General features: G+C 44.0%; 1 protein-coding gene across 1 annotated transcript in view; it reads left to right on the top strand.

Moving 5' to 3' along the window:
* The first annotated feature begins 1,626 nt into the window (after positions 1-1,626).
* LOC131883411 (uncharacterized) overlaps positions 1,627-14,064 on the top strand; it is a 25,463-nt gene continuing 13,025 nt past the window's right edge. The window contains exon 1 of the mRNA XM_059230884.1: positions 1,627-1,735. Coding sequence (XP_059086867.1) covers positions 1,627-1,735 — 109 coding nt within the window. The remainder of the gene's footprint in view (positions 1,736-14,064) is intronic.

Below are 14,064 nucleotides of genomic sequence, written 5' to 3'. Positions count from 1 at the left end.
TGAGATTTCTTTAGCTTTTCTTCCCTTTTGGTCATTTTTTCAGTGAAATAATGATAGAAAAATGCTAAAATGCTAGACAAGATCTCACAATGCTTGGACCATGCAAATAATGCTAGTTTAATGCTTAAAATCAGACCAATGCTAATAAAAAAGTTTCAATCTTAGTGGCCTTGAAATAATGTTGATTTTCAAAATTTAACATGGAAAAATGCTACCTGGCCAGCCTGGACTGGAGTTCGCATCCAGCCACTTTATTTATACTGTATCTAAATCACACTACATCTCCCCCGAGATAGATATATCTATGCAACAAACAGCAAACAACAATGAAAAAGAAATAAGGATGAAACTCGACGTATTACACTCAAAATACTCACAAATCACGGATGATCTCACTGGTTGAGGTTTGGGCAGCTACCTCTTCGACAGGAAACTCCATCAGTCGACACGGCGTTGGGAGAGTGGCTCCTTGACGGGGCCTACTGTTGTGGGCGTGGGCTTCTACGTAGCCTAGATTTGCCATCACATATGGCGACCACGAAGGCCGTGAAGTGAATGAGTTCCCATATGACGACATGGGGAATGCTCCACTTCCTTTTCCCACGGTCCAGGACAATGTAAAATTATAATCCACTAGTGATGGGATCAAACAAATTTTCAAAATCAGGATCACCAGAAAGCTAGGAAAATAAAAGCACGGGCCGTTTCTAACGTATCGTAGAATATTAGGCTTGACGAAAAAGGTGACCCTGGTTTGATCGAAGAAAAATCAGGGTTACTTTTTGTGATTAACTAACGGGTTTTCGATATTCCGCTAGTGATGCCGTATGCCATTGAAAATGTAAATTGGTAGCCCTAGTTGCAACCTCCGGTGATTTTTTGTTTGATCCCCATCAGTATAATCCACCAATCGTTCCTGGAACCGCAGGAGGCGCTCGTTCAAGAGCTCTTGGAGTGCCTTGTTAAATACCCCAAGGAGTGGTTTATGGTCCGTCACAACCTCAAAGTTTGGCATTCCCTTGAGGCAGTATCTCCAATTTCTCCACTCCCCACACAATAGCTAAACACTTGAGTTTGATGGTCGCATAGTTTTGTTGGCATTTTGTGAAGCTATGAGAGCCGCAGCTGATGAAACGTATTTGGCCTGCGGGCTCAAATTAAACCAGGGCAAACCCAATGTCAAAAAACCGCGACGGATCAGGAGCAGCTTTGTGGGTAGCGCTGGGTGGAATGCCCTGACCACCATGTCAGACGTGAGAGCCTTCATCAACACCTCAAATTTGGCTTGGTGACAGGGGAGCCATTGGTATGCCACGTCTTTTTTAGGAGCCCCTGCATGAGCACCGATATGTGGGAACCATCTGGAATAAAGTGTCCCAATTGATTAAGGAGGCCCAGGAAACCTCGGAGTTAGGTAGTGTTCTTGGGGCCAGGGAGCTCCGCCACGGCCACCAATTTATCTGGATTGGGCCGGACCCTGTCCCCAGACACAATAAACCTCGCAAATTGTAGAGTTTTCCCACCTCTAACTTGCTCAAGGAGATTTTGATGCTTGACTGACGACACCTCAGTAGAATTTCTTCCAGACGCACAAAGGGGGTCTTTAGATCGGGGGCTTGGACCAACATGACCAGCTGCGGGCGGTCGCGGGCCATCATTACCACAGCCGAGTTGGCCGCCCCTGTGCTTGCTCTGAAGTTCCGCCGGGCTACCTCTATATTGGTGGCCTCCTCCAGTAGGCTGGCTATTGTGGGGCTCTTCAGCTTGAGCAACTTCTCCTTCAACTTGACGTCCAAGAGCCTGCTCAAGATCCTGAACAGATCTGACTAGATCTCGTCCAGCATGAGCAAACCCAAGTCGACCTCATTGCCCTTCCGGCCAAGCTGAGCCACATAGTCTAAAAAGGGTTGCCCCTGCTCCTGTTGGTACCGGAAATAGTCAAGTCTCCGGGTGAACAAGGAATATGTGACGGTGAACCTCCACTCCAGTGCCGCCATACATGAGTCCTCGCCAAACACTGCCGTGGTCTCCCCAATGGATTCCTGGACCATAGTTTCCAACTCAAGGTCCATGTAGGAAAGGAAGAGCGCTTGCTGATCCGTGAGTGTTGCCTCCTCCAAGTTGAACGTCGAGTAGAAGGACTTGAACTTTCTAGCCCAGCAATGCATCTCAGTTGGCGTGGCCTCCCATGAGATCCAGTATGATCCGGACGGCCCAGCAATTGTTTGCGGTGCCTGTAACATCGCAGCTGGCACCATGTGGACCTTTTTGAGGACCCCCAACAAGCGTTCGGTGCATTACAGATATGTGTCCATCATGGCATCCACCTTAGCTGAACACTCCTCACTCTGTTAAAATGCGACCGTAAGCCCTTGCAAACGTGATAACTTGGGCCGCACTTATGACAGCCCTGGCAAAGTAGCCCTTGTGGGACGAAATGTTGCGCTTTAACCTCAATTCTTGGGTGTCTAGGGTGGCCGCCCCTTGGTCCACCGGGGTTGCCATCACTCAAGCACACAACAAAGTTAATAAGAGCTCGGAATTCGCGAAAAATGCTCGGATTTTCGCAACACTTGCATCTTTAGAAAAGCACTTCCCATGCAAAGTTCTTTGTTCAGCAAAACTAAACGCCACTGCAAGTCTGCGCCATGGTATGTCCTCCGCTGTCCCAATAAATGAAATGTACACTCATTGCGATGTGTGATATGACTGACTGGACTTCGCACCCAGCCACTTTATTTATACAGTATCTAAATCACACTACAGATTTCAGCATGAGTTGTTGCTTTAGCAAATTAAATGGGCAAACCTGCGGTCATTCCCAAGGGTGAGGTAATAATTGATTTTGGCTGTGACAACGAAGCGGGAATATCCCGCGATTGGGACACCCAAAACCAGATGGCAGGCCGAGCGAGAGAGCTGTCATCTGACTTTGTAACAAATAAGCAAGCCTATGGGAGAACTATGTTTCGGGGAACCCAAATTGTAGTTGCACTAAACCTCCGCACCTATATCATGGCCAATGGTCACGGTTTTGCTCATCTGGGAATATCGGCCATGAATACCGACTGAGGGAGGTTGTCTGTGCTAAATATGGGGCACCTATGAAAATCAGAACCATCAACGGCACAGCATATGTCGGAGAGGGTTGCTTCCTATGGCTGGTCAAATTGAAGAAGAAAGGCGCTTTGAAGCTTGCATTTTTGTTCACTTGGATCTAAAATACAACCTTGCATTTTCCTTGATAGGGCAATGTATGAGACTTTGATCCTCCGAGTTCAGACATGTCCAGGGTTCACATTGAATGACGTTGTGAAACACTGCTTGTTGTGAAACACTGCTTCTTGATTTTTTTCGGGTTCATCGTTTCACTGCCGCATTGCCTATATCGCTAGCATCGAGATGACACATCGTTCCCTTCAAAATCTTTAGATCAGGCACTTTTCTCGAAGGTTTTCTTTGTAGGGGACTTTAATTTTCCGGCTAGCGTTGTAGTGTGGGAGGCTAGTTCCGATGGGGGTATATCTGTAGTGTAACTATCGTGGAAAAAGTTAAGCGCTAGGCTTCTTCTCTCAAAGACTACAAAGGTCATTTGTAATATTCTCAAACTTACGCAAATAACATTTATTTGCATCCTGGGTCCTTAATTGTATCTTTTTACATCCTGAATCTTTATTTGCATCATTGTTTCCAATTTTTAAAAATCTATTTTAGGCTTCTTTTGACCGATTTTGTGTGGACCGAAAATTTGTATTTTCACTATTTTGATGAGAAATTGGCACCCTTGACGTATGAATGCACAATTCAGGGTCCTGCCTGCCATCTGTTTTCTAGGATTCAAACGATTGTACAACACACTGGAAATACTGAATAAGCCTATTTTATCAAACAAAACCCCATTAACACCAACCCACTGAGCACTTTCAAAGAATGGCATTGGCTGACGTCGATTTCAAATAATAACGGACAAGTGAGCTAAAAAGTGCGTCAAGTGATTTGAAATTAGCTCTTGAAAAAATGATGAACGCCCTTCAAACCCTTCAGGAAATACATCCAGAAGGACTTCGAGGCTTATGAGTAGGGCCGACCAAAATTTGCAGATAAATATGGTCTCTATTGACAGCAATATTGCATATAAAATCAACCGAATTTGCACAAAGATTTGCAAATAAACTTTCCAAAACATAAGCACTAACATGTAAAGACTGCTTTTGTCTTCCCTATCAAGCAACACATAGATGAAAAGGAAAATTATATCATGATATCTTCCACCATTGGGATTTGAACCTACTATCCGTATGGAGCAAATCTTGTCTCCTAGACTGATCAGCATTTTGCGCATCTTCAATATTTCGTGAAAAAGATAAATCTCTGTTTATTAACAGAAAAATAATAATGTCAGATGTTATTTAAATGTTATTTACATAGGTTTGAGAACATTGCAAATGACCTTTGTAGTCTTTGAGAGAAGAAGCCAAGCGCTGAACCTTTTCCTCTTCAGTTACACTGCAGGAATAAACCCATCGGAACTAGCCTCCCACAATACAATGCTAGCCGGAAAATTGAAGTGTATTGCAGAACAATTTCTAAAGAAATTTCTTTCAATTTGCCTGAAATGAACCATCCACCTCATGACCATTTACTCCAAAAATCATGAAAGCACGTCGAGATGCTCCGGATTTTTAAAGGTGAAGCTCATTACACAAATAAAACTGAGGTCTAAGATTTGAAATAAAGTATCTTAAAAAAATTGCAATAATGAATAAGCTATTTAAGATTCATGGAATACATAAGCAGGCGGTTGGTAATATGTCTGCAATCTATTTCACACCAACGTGTATTTTTTTCAAAAAGGTTTGAAGGAAACCCAGGTAGTAAAATTTCCCATGTTTTCCCAAAAATTGACCATGATTTTTCACAAATGTTGGTATTTTTTGCTGAAATGGCTGAAATTGCATAATGAATTACAGAGAAATGTCAAATAGTGCTCCTAAAATTACAAAATTTGAAGATTTAATAGTTTGTAGAAAAATATCGAATGTACAAGATTTTTGCAAAATTGGCACAATTTGCAAGATGCAAGTTTTGGCTGGCGGTACTTATGAACATGGTATCTTGGAAGCTAACTTAAATTACCAAGCCACTTTGCAACTATCCACAAACCCCCAGTGCCAGCTCTTTCTCGAACTCCAGTAGATTTAATGGCCAACCTAAGCTTTAAAGCTAGAGTTAACGACGCCCTCAAGCCTTTTGTCTTATCCCGAGACCACACCCCAGAGGAATTAAGGTCATGGGTCAGCAAATTCAAAGCCTTTTGTAGCAGCAGCTGCCTCGATAAGTGTCCGATTTCGGAACATTAGTTCAGCAAGCATACTTCAAAGTGTGCATGGATACAAATCTGGAAGAACGCATTCACGACCAGATTCGAGACGACATCCCTAATTTTGGGAATGATGGATGCCTCTCACTCCTTGACCTAAAGTTCCTTCTCAATTACCCCTTGTTTGCAAGACAGTTGGATTTCTTTACTCACGCCCTTTTAGTGATTTGAATGCGTTGACGTAGTTGATTCTTCATCGTATGACACATTTCCTTTGAGTACCTCCTACTGAGGTTGAATTACACAAGCAAAGTTATTCAAAGTTTCGAAAATAAGACTTCTTATGAAGGCGTAGGAATTTCTTCATAGTGCATGTTCAATGTTTGAACTTGCACTATCCATGAAATGGGCAGACATCCGATGACTTGGCACGGTTTGGGCTAGCAGGTCCCGTGTTATCCCATCTTATGCTTGACAATCTGGCAATATATTAAACGAGAGAAAAAGTCTGGGAATACGCTATCAAGAGTTCCACTTCTTGAGAAGCCCCCGCTTATTCAGTCACTTTTAAGCATTGTTCACGACTAATTCATCTTTGATTCAAGGATTTTTTCATGTCCGGTCACCTTTCTCCATACCAGGCAGAGAAGCAGATCGCCTTCGAGATGACCTACCAACAGAAACCCTCCAATGGTTACTCGACCATCATGGGAACCAACTTGAGTATTATGTTGTGTCAAAAAGTCCATCCCAAGCATAACCTCTCACCAAAATATCATGTTATTCCTCCCAATTATCCACCATCGTACGTGCGAAAGCCTTTTCCCTTTGTTTATCAACCCGTTGCTGAATGCAGTTTGGAAGGGCGATGGACAAAAAGAGCCTGGTTGGAACATTGTTGATAGCAGAGCTGGATAATGCTACGGTATTCACCAAACCCTCTACCTCTGTCCCTTTGATCTCCCATTTCAACATCGAAAGATGTTGGCTGCGTTTGTCATTCTGCTATTATGGGATCCATTGTCAACCACCTTGCTTCCATCTGCCCTGTCTCTTCTTCCCTTAATCATTCTTGCGCACACAGGCAAAAATATCTTTTTAAGGTTTGATGGAAATACCGAAACACGTCTTAGCATATTTCAAGCTCCCAAGGAACAACTTTGTTTTATTGTTTCATGGAAGTCTAGCCCACGTAAAAAACTTACATGCCTAGAAACATCATAAAAGGTATAACTTTAAAAAACCTATTGAATGGAAATTGGGTGCCCACTTAGGGTACTTTTATACTAGGATGGAGGTCCAGGTTTGAATCTCCAAGATTCAATCCCAGGACTGCATCTTGGCATTGAATCTTGAAGATCCATCTTATTGATCCATTTACACTAGAGGCGATTCAATCTTGTTATCGAAAACAGCTAATCTACCCAATCAAGTATTAGATCTATGTTCTTTGTTCAAGCACCCTCTTCACATTGTCGGTATCTATGTTTGAGGAAGGAGTTAGAATGAACTAATTAGTAGATCTTGTTGTCCAATGTCCATTGGAAACCGCAAAGGGAAATTAGTAACAAACGCCACAACACCTTGGTTTCATCAAGAGCTGGATTCTTGGATGATCAGCAGTGAGACGAATATCACAGTGGTTGAAAAGGCGTTTTGAAAGTTGTCAAAAATATCCAAACAAATCCTGTTAGCTTTTAGGCATATGACCATTTAGTCTCAGCTTGGGTTCAATACATACATGAGATCAAAATTAATCACCATAATTTTACGCCTTAGACAACTGGAAAACATGAATTCAAGTATTTTTCTCAAAACTTGATCAAGCTTTTTGACCACCGTGATGAGACAGATGAGACGAGAGGAGACGAGACGACTGTATGGAAGAATCCAGCTAAGGCCACTTTATAAGTGAGCGCAGCTCTGTCCAAGACCATGTTATTGAAGATTGACTTTGCTTGGACACCTTGATTGGTGGTCATGGTGTCCGGATTGATCCTCCCGCAAGTTATGTTGTCAATTGATGCAAATTCTCAAATCCCCAGAATGGAGAGGTGTTGGATTATCAAGAACTTCAGATCGAGTAATGGCCCGTCTTCCTAAGCATTCTTTTCGCCCAAGACACTTCGAGAGAAGAGAACCGTTGATCGGAGGCAATGGACTTGAGGTCAATGCGAGCCTTCATTGAAATCCACCTACTCCTCGACCTCAACCCTAGACACATCATACTATCCATGCCCGTATTTTCAAATAAGATCAAAGAGTCCAGTTGCAGAGGTTGTATCTATCTTATCACTATGTTATCCCATGTATGATCAATTATATTCTCATTGTACCTATAAATCCAATAAAGGTCTTTATCCCAATCATAGTCCATTTGAAATGTTTTTTCAAACCAAACCAAACATCTGGGATTTATCAAAAATACTCATTGTTCCTTATAGTATTTTATTGCTTAAAATATATAAAATTGAAAATGAATGAATTACCGCATAAAGAGATGCGCACAGTAAGAATCAGGAGAATGGACAGCTGTGATGGTAGGTTGGACATCTTCAAGGACGAGATTCTGAAGGGAGATGGTCCTATGGGACCTTGTTGTGAATGAAGATGACTTCAACCGACTATCCATTTTGGTGGGACAAAAAAAGGAACGGAGGGCCGTACTGATATGTTTTTGGCACGTTTCTTGGAGAGCTAGACTTAGGTCCAGACAAATGAAATGTAGAAAGGCGATATCCCACATGTTGAAGTAGCTTTGCTCTTCACCTTCTTAAAGGCCACGTCCATCTCGGGTTCCGCCTAGGGCTTCAAAAAGGGGATGGTAGTTTTCTGGACATCCCTGTTACCTTCTGCATTACAATTTCTCGTGCTTATGAAAAACGACTGCCTCTGGGACGATACCAATAAAGACATCAAAGTTCTGGACTTCCAATCAATAGGAGTGGTATGACTCTGCGCTCCTAAGAGGCTTTGGGCTCTTTTGAAGTGTTTCACTCCTCAGATCTTGATGGTAGGATGTATGAGCTTGGACCCACCTCTCTTCTGAAAAGGACGGCTCTTTAAATGCGGGCGGCATGTCTTGGTTCAATGCAGCTTGGTGGTTTACATTCCTGGTGTTGATGGAGAATTCCAGAGGCCTTAAATTGAGCCGCAATTTTCTGTAAATTGACCACGTAATTCCCATTTCAAGTCATGCCCAGAGGTCTGCTTTTTAACCGTTTTTACCACGGAGTCAAGGCTCTGATGTTACACAGCATGGGCATCCATGGGCCACTTTATCCAGAGGATTTTCATATTGAATAACGTCCACGCACCCAACTCCGAGGTAAGACCTGGTAAGACTTCTAAGAAGAGGAAAATTTCTGGGTATCTTGAAGGTGAAAAAAATTGGGAGGGGATAAAAAAAGGCTGGTACATGGATGAAACTGGAAACGCAACCTCGACTCCAAAACGTAAACAACTAGTTCCCACGTGCGGAATCTATTATTTAACGTTATAAAGTCTTCAGTGTGTGATATCACTTAAATTTCCCGTCAATCGTGCTCCCTGGCATCCATGGAGCACGATAAGTCAACCCCCCGTACCGGGACCCGCGCCGTTCCGCCGGACTGCCGGACCCCAGCCAATCCATTCTCAAAGCGCCAAAGAAGCTCGCCGGGGAGAACCCAACCCAGGGCAAGCTTCTGGACAACAAAGAAACGCCTCCTGAAGCCATGGACCAATCCGGAGCCGAAAGAAGCGGATTTACCCCAAACTCACCACCGAGGGAGAACATGGTCCAAACGGAAGCTCCCCAAGAACAAACGCCTGTGAAACTCTCATCATGGAGGACCCAACAGACGAACCACCAATGGCCAACTCGGCACTGAATGACCTCAGTGCCCTGGGGGAGGACAACGCCTTACAGTCCAACAAGGAGGTCAAATCCTTCGCGGCTGTGCAGCAAAAGTGACGGGTACAACCTACCCCACGAAAGATTCATCTGCGCTAATGAGGACACCAGGCGCAAAATTACCGAACCCACCTGGGACAAATTCCAGGCCGCCTTGGAATCGGCTATCTTCGAGGAGATGATGAAATCGGGCGCCTAAAATTCAAATCACAATGGTCGTACTTTGCCCTCTGGATGCGGGCGAGTGGGATGTCTGGACGCTGAATCGGCGGCTTGGTTGGACCAGTTCACGTCCAAATACACTGATGACATGGGTGCCTCTCTGAAGGCATGGAAACGTGGGACTTTGGAAGCCTTCATAAGATGTTCATCCATGTTCCAGGTTGTATAAAGAATATTAAGGATAAGGTTATGGATATGATTCTTGTCCAAAATTGTCTTTCAGGAACATTTCAAGTCTTCAATGTGAAGGACGTGAAATGGACCTCTAAGTCAGGAAAAGAGGCTTCCGGGACTCATCTCCAAGTTGGATCGACGAGGAGCTCAAGAACCCATTATGGCCAAGGGCAAGACGCTGTTTCTTGGTTCAAGGTCTGTCAATGTGTCAATCTCAGATAATCGAAAGAGGAAGGGTATGACTCAGAAAGTCGCACAACGGCCACAGCTCCCGTAGCCAAACAGTCGAAGTACGACCTCACAATTATACCAAGCGAGGAGATTTCTGGAAACTGCCAAAAACTGGTAGACAGAAGTACCGCACAGCAATGGAGGCCCAGGGGCTAAAGCCTTATGAAGCCAAATCAAGACCTCACCGTCATTAACCCCCCTAATTGCTCCATCAAGGCTCCCATTGGGCTCTTCTGCTGCTCCCCAAGTTGAAGTCAGACCTGAGAGGGAACAGACCAATACCCGTCGTGACGCGGCGACTGCGGCCACGGCCAAAGCCAATGCTCAAAACTCGTGGAGGTCCAGTCTCCCGCGATGGGCTCGACGAGACCGCGGGAATCCCAGCACCGGAGACCAGGAACAGAGCTGAGTGGAGAGGAATTCAGGGCAAAGGGCTTGCGGAGAAGCAACAAGCCAATCGCCGAAAAGCCGAAGCAGGCTCTACTGCTAATAAAACCATGTCTGCCCGTAAGGGAAAGCCTAGGGATCCTCGGAACCTGAAGCCGCCCCACGGGCAGTCCACTATTAAGGAATTTCTCAAGGAATAACTCCGGTTATACTTGAGGACTTAAATAAATACAAAAGAGGTTTTTACTGGGACCTATTTTACGAAATAGCGAACCTTTCCTCTTTCTTCTAGCAATATGTCGTTCTTCATTGATATATTCCAACTAACACACAACACAGCACTGCAGCTATGACCCTCGTTCGGGATAAAGTTGTGGGCAAAAAGAAATTCATATACTGTATGCAAGAACCCTATCATTATAAAGGTAAAATATCAGGTTTCCTCATAAATATAGGACTCTTCTACACGTCAACAAACCACGAACGTGCATCATTACAGTCCGGGGCTTGATGTTTGGTACGTTAACAACCTCTCGTCAAGAGATGTAACTGCATGCCTATGGGACACCCACACTACAGAGTGTCCCAGGATTCTTATCGTCAGTCTCTACCTCGATGGCACTGCTCCCTGGACAACATAGTCCCGGACGAATTTGTTAAAGCGGTAGAGTATTGTAACGTTAATAATATTCCACTTATTTGTTGTGCGGACACTAACTCGCATAGCCAGATATGGGGACTTGAAACTGACCCCGCGGGGTGAAATGGAGGAATTTATTCTTCGGGCATAATTTGAATGTCGAAAACATTGGCACGAAACTACTTTTGGTACAGTTACCCGGAACAACCAGACCCGAATCGATGTCACTCTCACTAGAACATTGATCTGGTCTCTGGCTGGGAGGTGTCTGATGCCATGACAGCATCAGACCATCGACTTATCAAATTTAAGTTAGAGCTAAATATTAAATTACAGAAGAAGACAGTGAAGATCTGAAAAATGCTAACTGGGAAGTTTTTAACCAATCGTTAAATGAAACCCTAAGACCAATCCCAATTTTCGTAAATCCAGGGATACTTGATGTGCTAGCCGAGAACTTCCACGGACAGTATCAACCAGGCGCTTCGTAAGCTACCAAGGATATAGTCATATGCAACAAAGTGAAAAGACCTCTTTACTGGAGAGAAGAAATAGTTTCGACTCGAAAGCAAATGAGATCATTACACAGGAAATTCAAGAAGAATGACTGCGAGGAGACCTGGAAAGAGTATTTGGACTCCAAGCGGGAGTTCAGAAGAGAGGTACGAAGGCAAAAAGAAATCCTGGCGAGACTTTTATCGAAGACAAAGACATAAAGGACGTTGCAAAACCTCTACAAGGTGATCCAGGGCAGGGAGAACCAAACAGTGGGTCTCCTTGCTGGGGCCTATGGCTCCACAGAATCACCGGAGGATAGCATCAATCAATTCTTAGATACACATTTCCCAGGAAGTGTGGAACTAAAGGACCAACAACCTGTAAACACTTTTCCAGCATTGATGACATGTCGGCACGGATATAGATTTCATAAATGTTGAAAAAGTAAAATGGTCAATCAAGTCTTTCAGCCCTGACAAGGCTGCTGGACCTGACGACATTCAAAGAGTAATTCAACACATGAAGACTGTGGAATCGACAGACTTGTGTTTCTCTACAAATCCTCTATTAAACTCATGAGAGTTAACCACAGCGGTTTGGAGGGATCAAAGGTCGTGTTTATCCCTAAGCCAGGTAAACTCTCATACGATCAAGTAAAGTCTTTTAGACTATTTCACTCACCTCAATCATCTTTAAAACCCTCGAAAGGGTGGTTCTAACTGAGATTGAAGAAAATTACCTGACCCAAGTCCCTATAAACCGAAATCAGCATGCCTTTCGTAAAGGCAGCAGCTGCGACTCCGCTTTAATCGGACATGGTTGATGATATTGAGAGCGCAATCCTGCGCGGACAATATGCTCTAGGGATATTTTTGGATATTTCTGGGGCATTCGACAATATCTTAACCCGTCCTCGCCATACGTGGAATGAAGGCTAAGAACATATCTGACTCTATTGTAAACTGGTATGAATACTATTTAACAATAGGTCAATCACAACCACTATAAAGGGAATCACTAGGTCCAGGCACCTCACAAAGGGCACACCCCAAGGCGGGGTTCTGAGCCCTCTCGTGTGGAATCTGGCTTTGACGAACTCTTAAATCTGTTTTTAACAGGTCCTGTTAAGATAAGAGGCTTTGCCGATGATGCGTGTCTACTCATCAAAGGTATTGACAAAAAGACAATCATGACTATTGCCCAAAGGCAGTGGATCAAGTGACACAATGGGGTGCACAGAATGGACTCACATTTGGTGCTGCCAAAACTGTTGTGGTACTTTTCAACACCCGTTACAAGGATGAGTCTCCGAACAACTAATCATTGATGGGTCTGAGATCCGTTCTCAGACTCTGCCACTTACCTAGGGGTTGAGCTCGACAAAAAGCTGAGCTTTCTGCACATATTACCAACAAATGCAAGAAAGCCAAGCGACTTCTTATGAAACTAAAGCAGGTATAGGTCAGCTCTGGGGCCCTACCCCGGCCAATATGAGTTGGATGTACACTGCTATAATTAGGCCCATGATCTCATACGGTTCCATCGTATGGGGAAGAGGGCTAAATTCAAGAGAATGCAACTGACCCGGCTCCAAAGGCTGGCCATGTTACTAACAACCCATATTATCAAGAGCACCCCAACCCGGGGTCTTGAGATCATCATGGGACTTCCTCCTCTTGATTTATTCATCGAGAACATGGGAGCCAAAGCGCTGCCAAAGGATTTTGGCAGAAACAAACAAATCTGGGATGGGGTGGGTACGGCCAAAACGAGGTCACCTCTTACTATGGACGAGCTACCTAGACCAATCCGATGAATACTCTACGATGGAATACGATCGTAAAATTAGACAAAACACTGGGTAATAATTTCTTTATCAACTCAGCCAGTTTCGACAAAGGTGCTCGCGGTAAAAATAGAGGGATTCTCTGTTTTACTGATGGAAGCAAAACCAACAATGGAGTAGGATGGGGGTTACCACATTGTCTGTGAGAATGATAGTGACCCTCTGCAAGGACATGGTAAACTAGGTGACGACAACTCGTATTCCAAGCCGAGGTGTTTGCCATCACGAATGCTGCGAGATCCCTCCTAGCATCGTCAACAGAAGCACACAAAATTATCGATTTCTACATTGACAGTCAGGCTGCAATCAAGGCCATCGGTAAAATTAGCTCAATATCCAAAGTAGTTGAGGAGTGCATCAACACTCTGAACTCATTGGGGTGTCAACAATATGGTCATGCTCCACTGGATTAAGGCCCACGGGGACATGACTTGAATGAAAAGTAGATGCTCTAGCTAAGCTGGGCTCTACAGAAGGACCTTACAAACAACTACCACGCCCCACTACTGTTCATGCCATTGCCTTCCGGGACATTCTCATGGACAAGTGGCAAGAACTCTGGATGAAACCAGACAAAACATTTAACAAACTGCCTTTCCGCCAAACTAGGCTTTGGTTTGAAAACGTAGATAACAAATATTCGAAAGATTTCTTAAAACTCGATCGATCTATTCTAAGTAAATTAATTCAAGCCATTAGCGGCCACAGCTACCTGAATTATCATCAGTATAAGATAGGTAGAACATCAACCGAACTCTGTTAGGTTTTGCAAAGCGGCAAATGAAGAATCTCATCATATTGTCGCGGTGTGTCCAGCGCTCTCTCGCGCAAAGGCAAAGGGGCACTTCCCA

The sequence above is a fragment of the Tigriopus californicus genome, chromosome 7 (genome assembly GCF_007210705.1).
Source record: "Tigriopus californicus strain San Diego chromosome 7, Tcal_SD_v2.1, whole genome shotgun sequence".
Taxonomy (NCBI): domain Eukaryota; kingdom Metazoa; phylum Arthropoda; class Copepoda; order Harpacticoida; family Harpacticidae; genus Tigriopus; species Tigriopus californicus.
The sequence above is the reverse complement of the archived record's forward strand: the minus strand, read 5'-3'. Positions and strand labels throughout refer to the sequence as shown.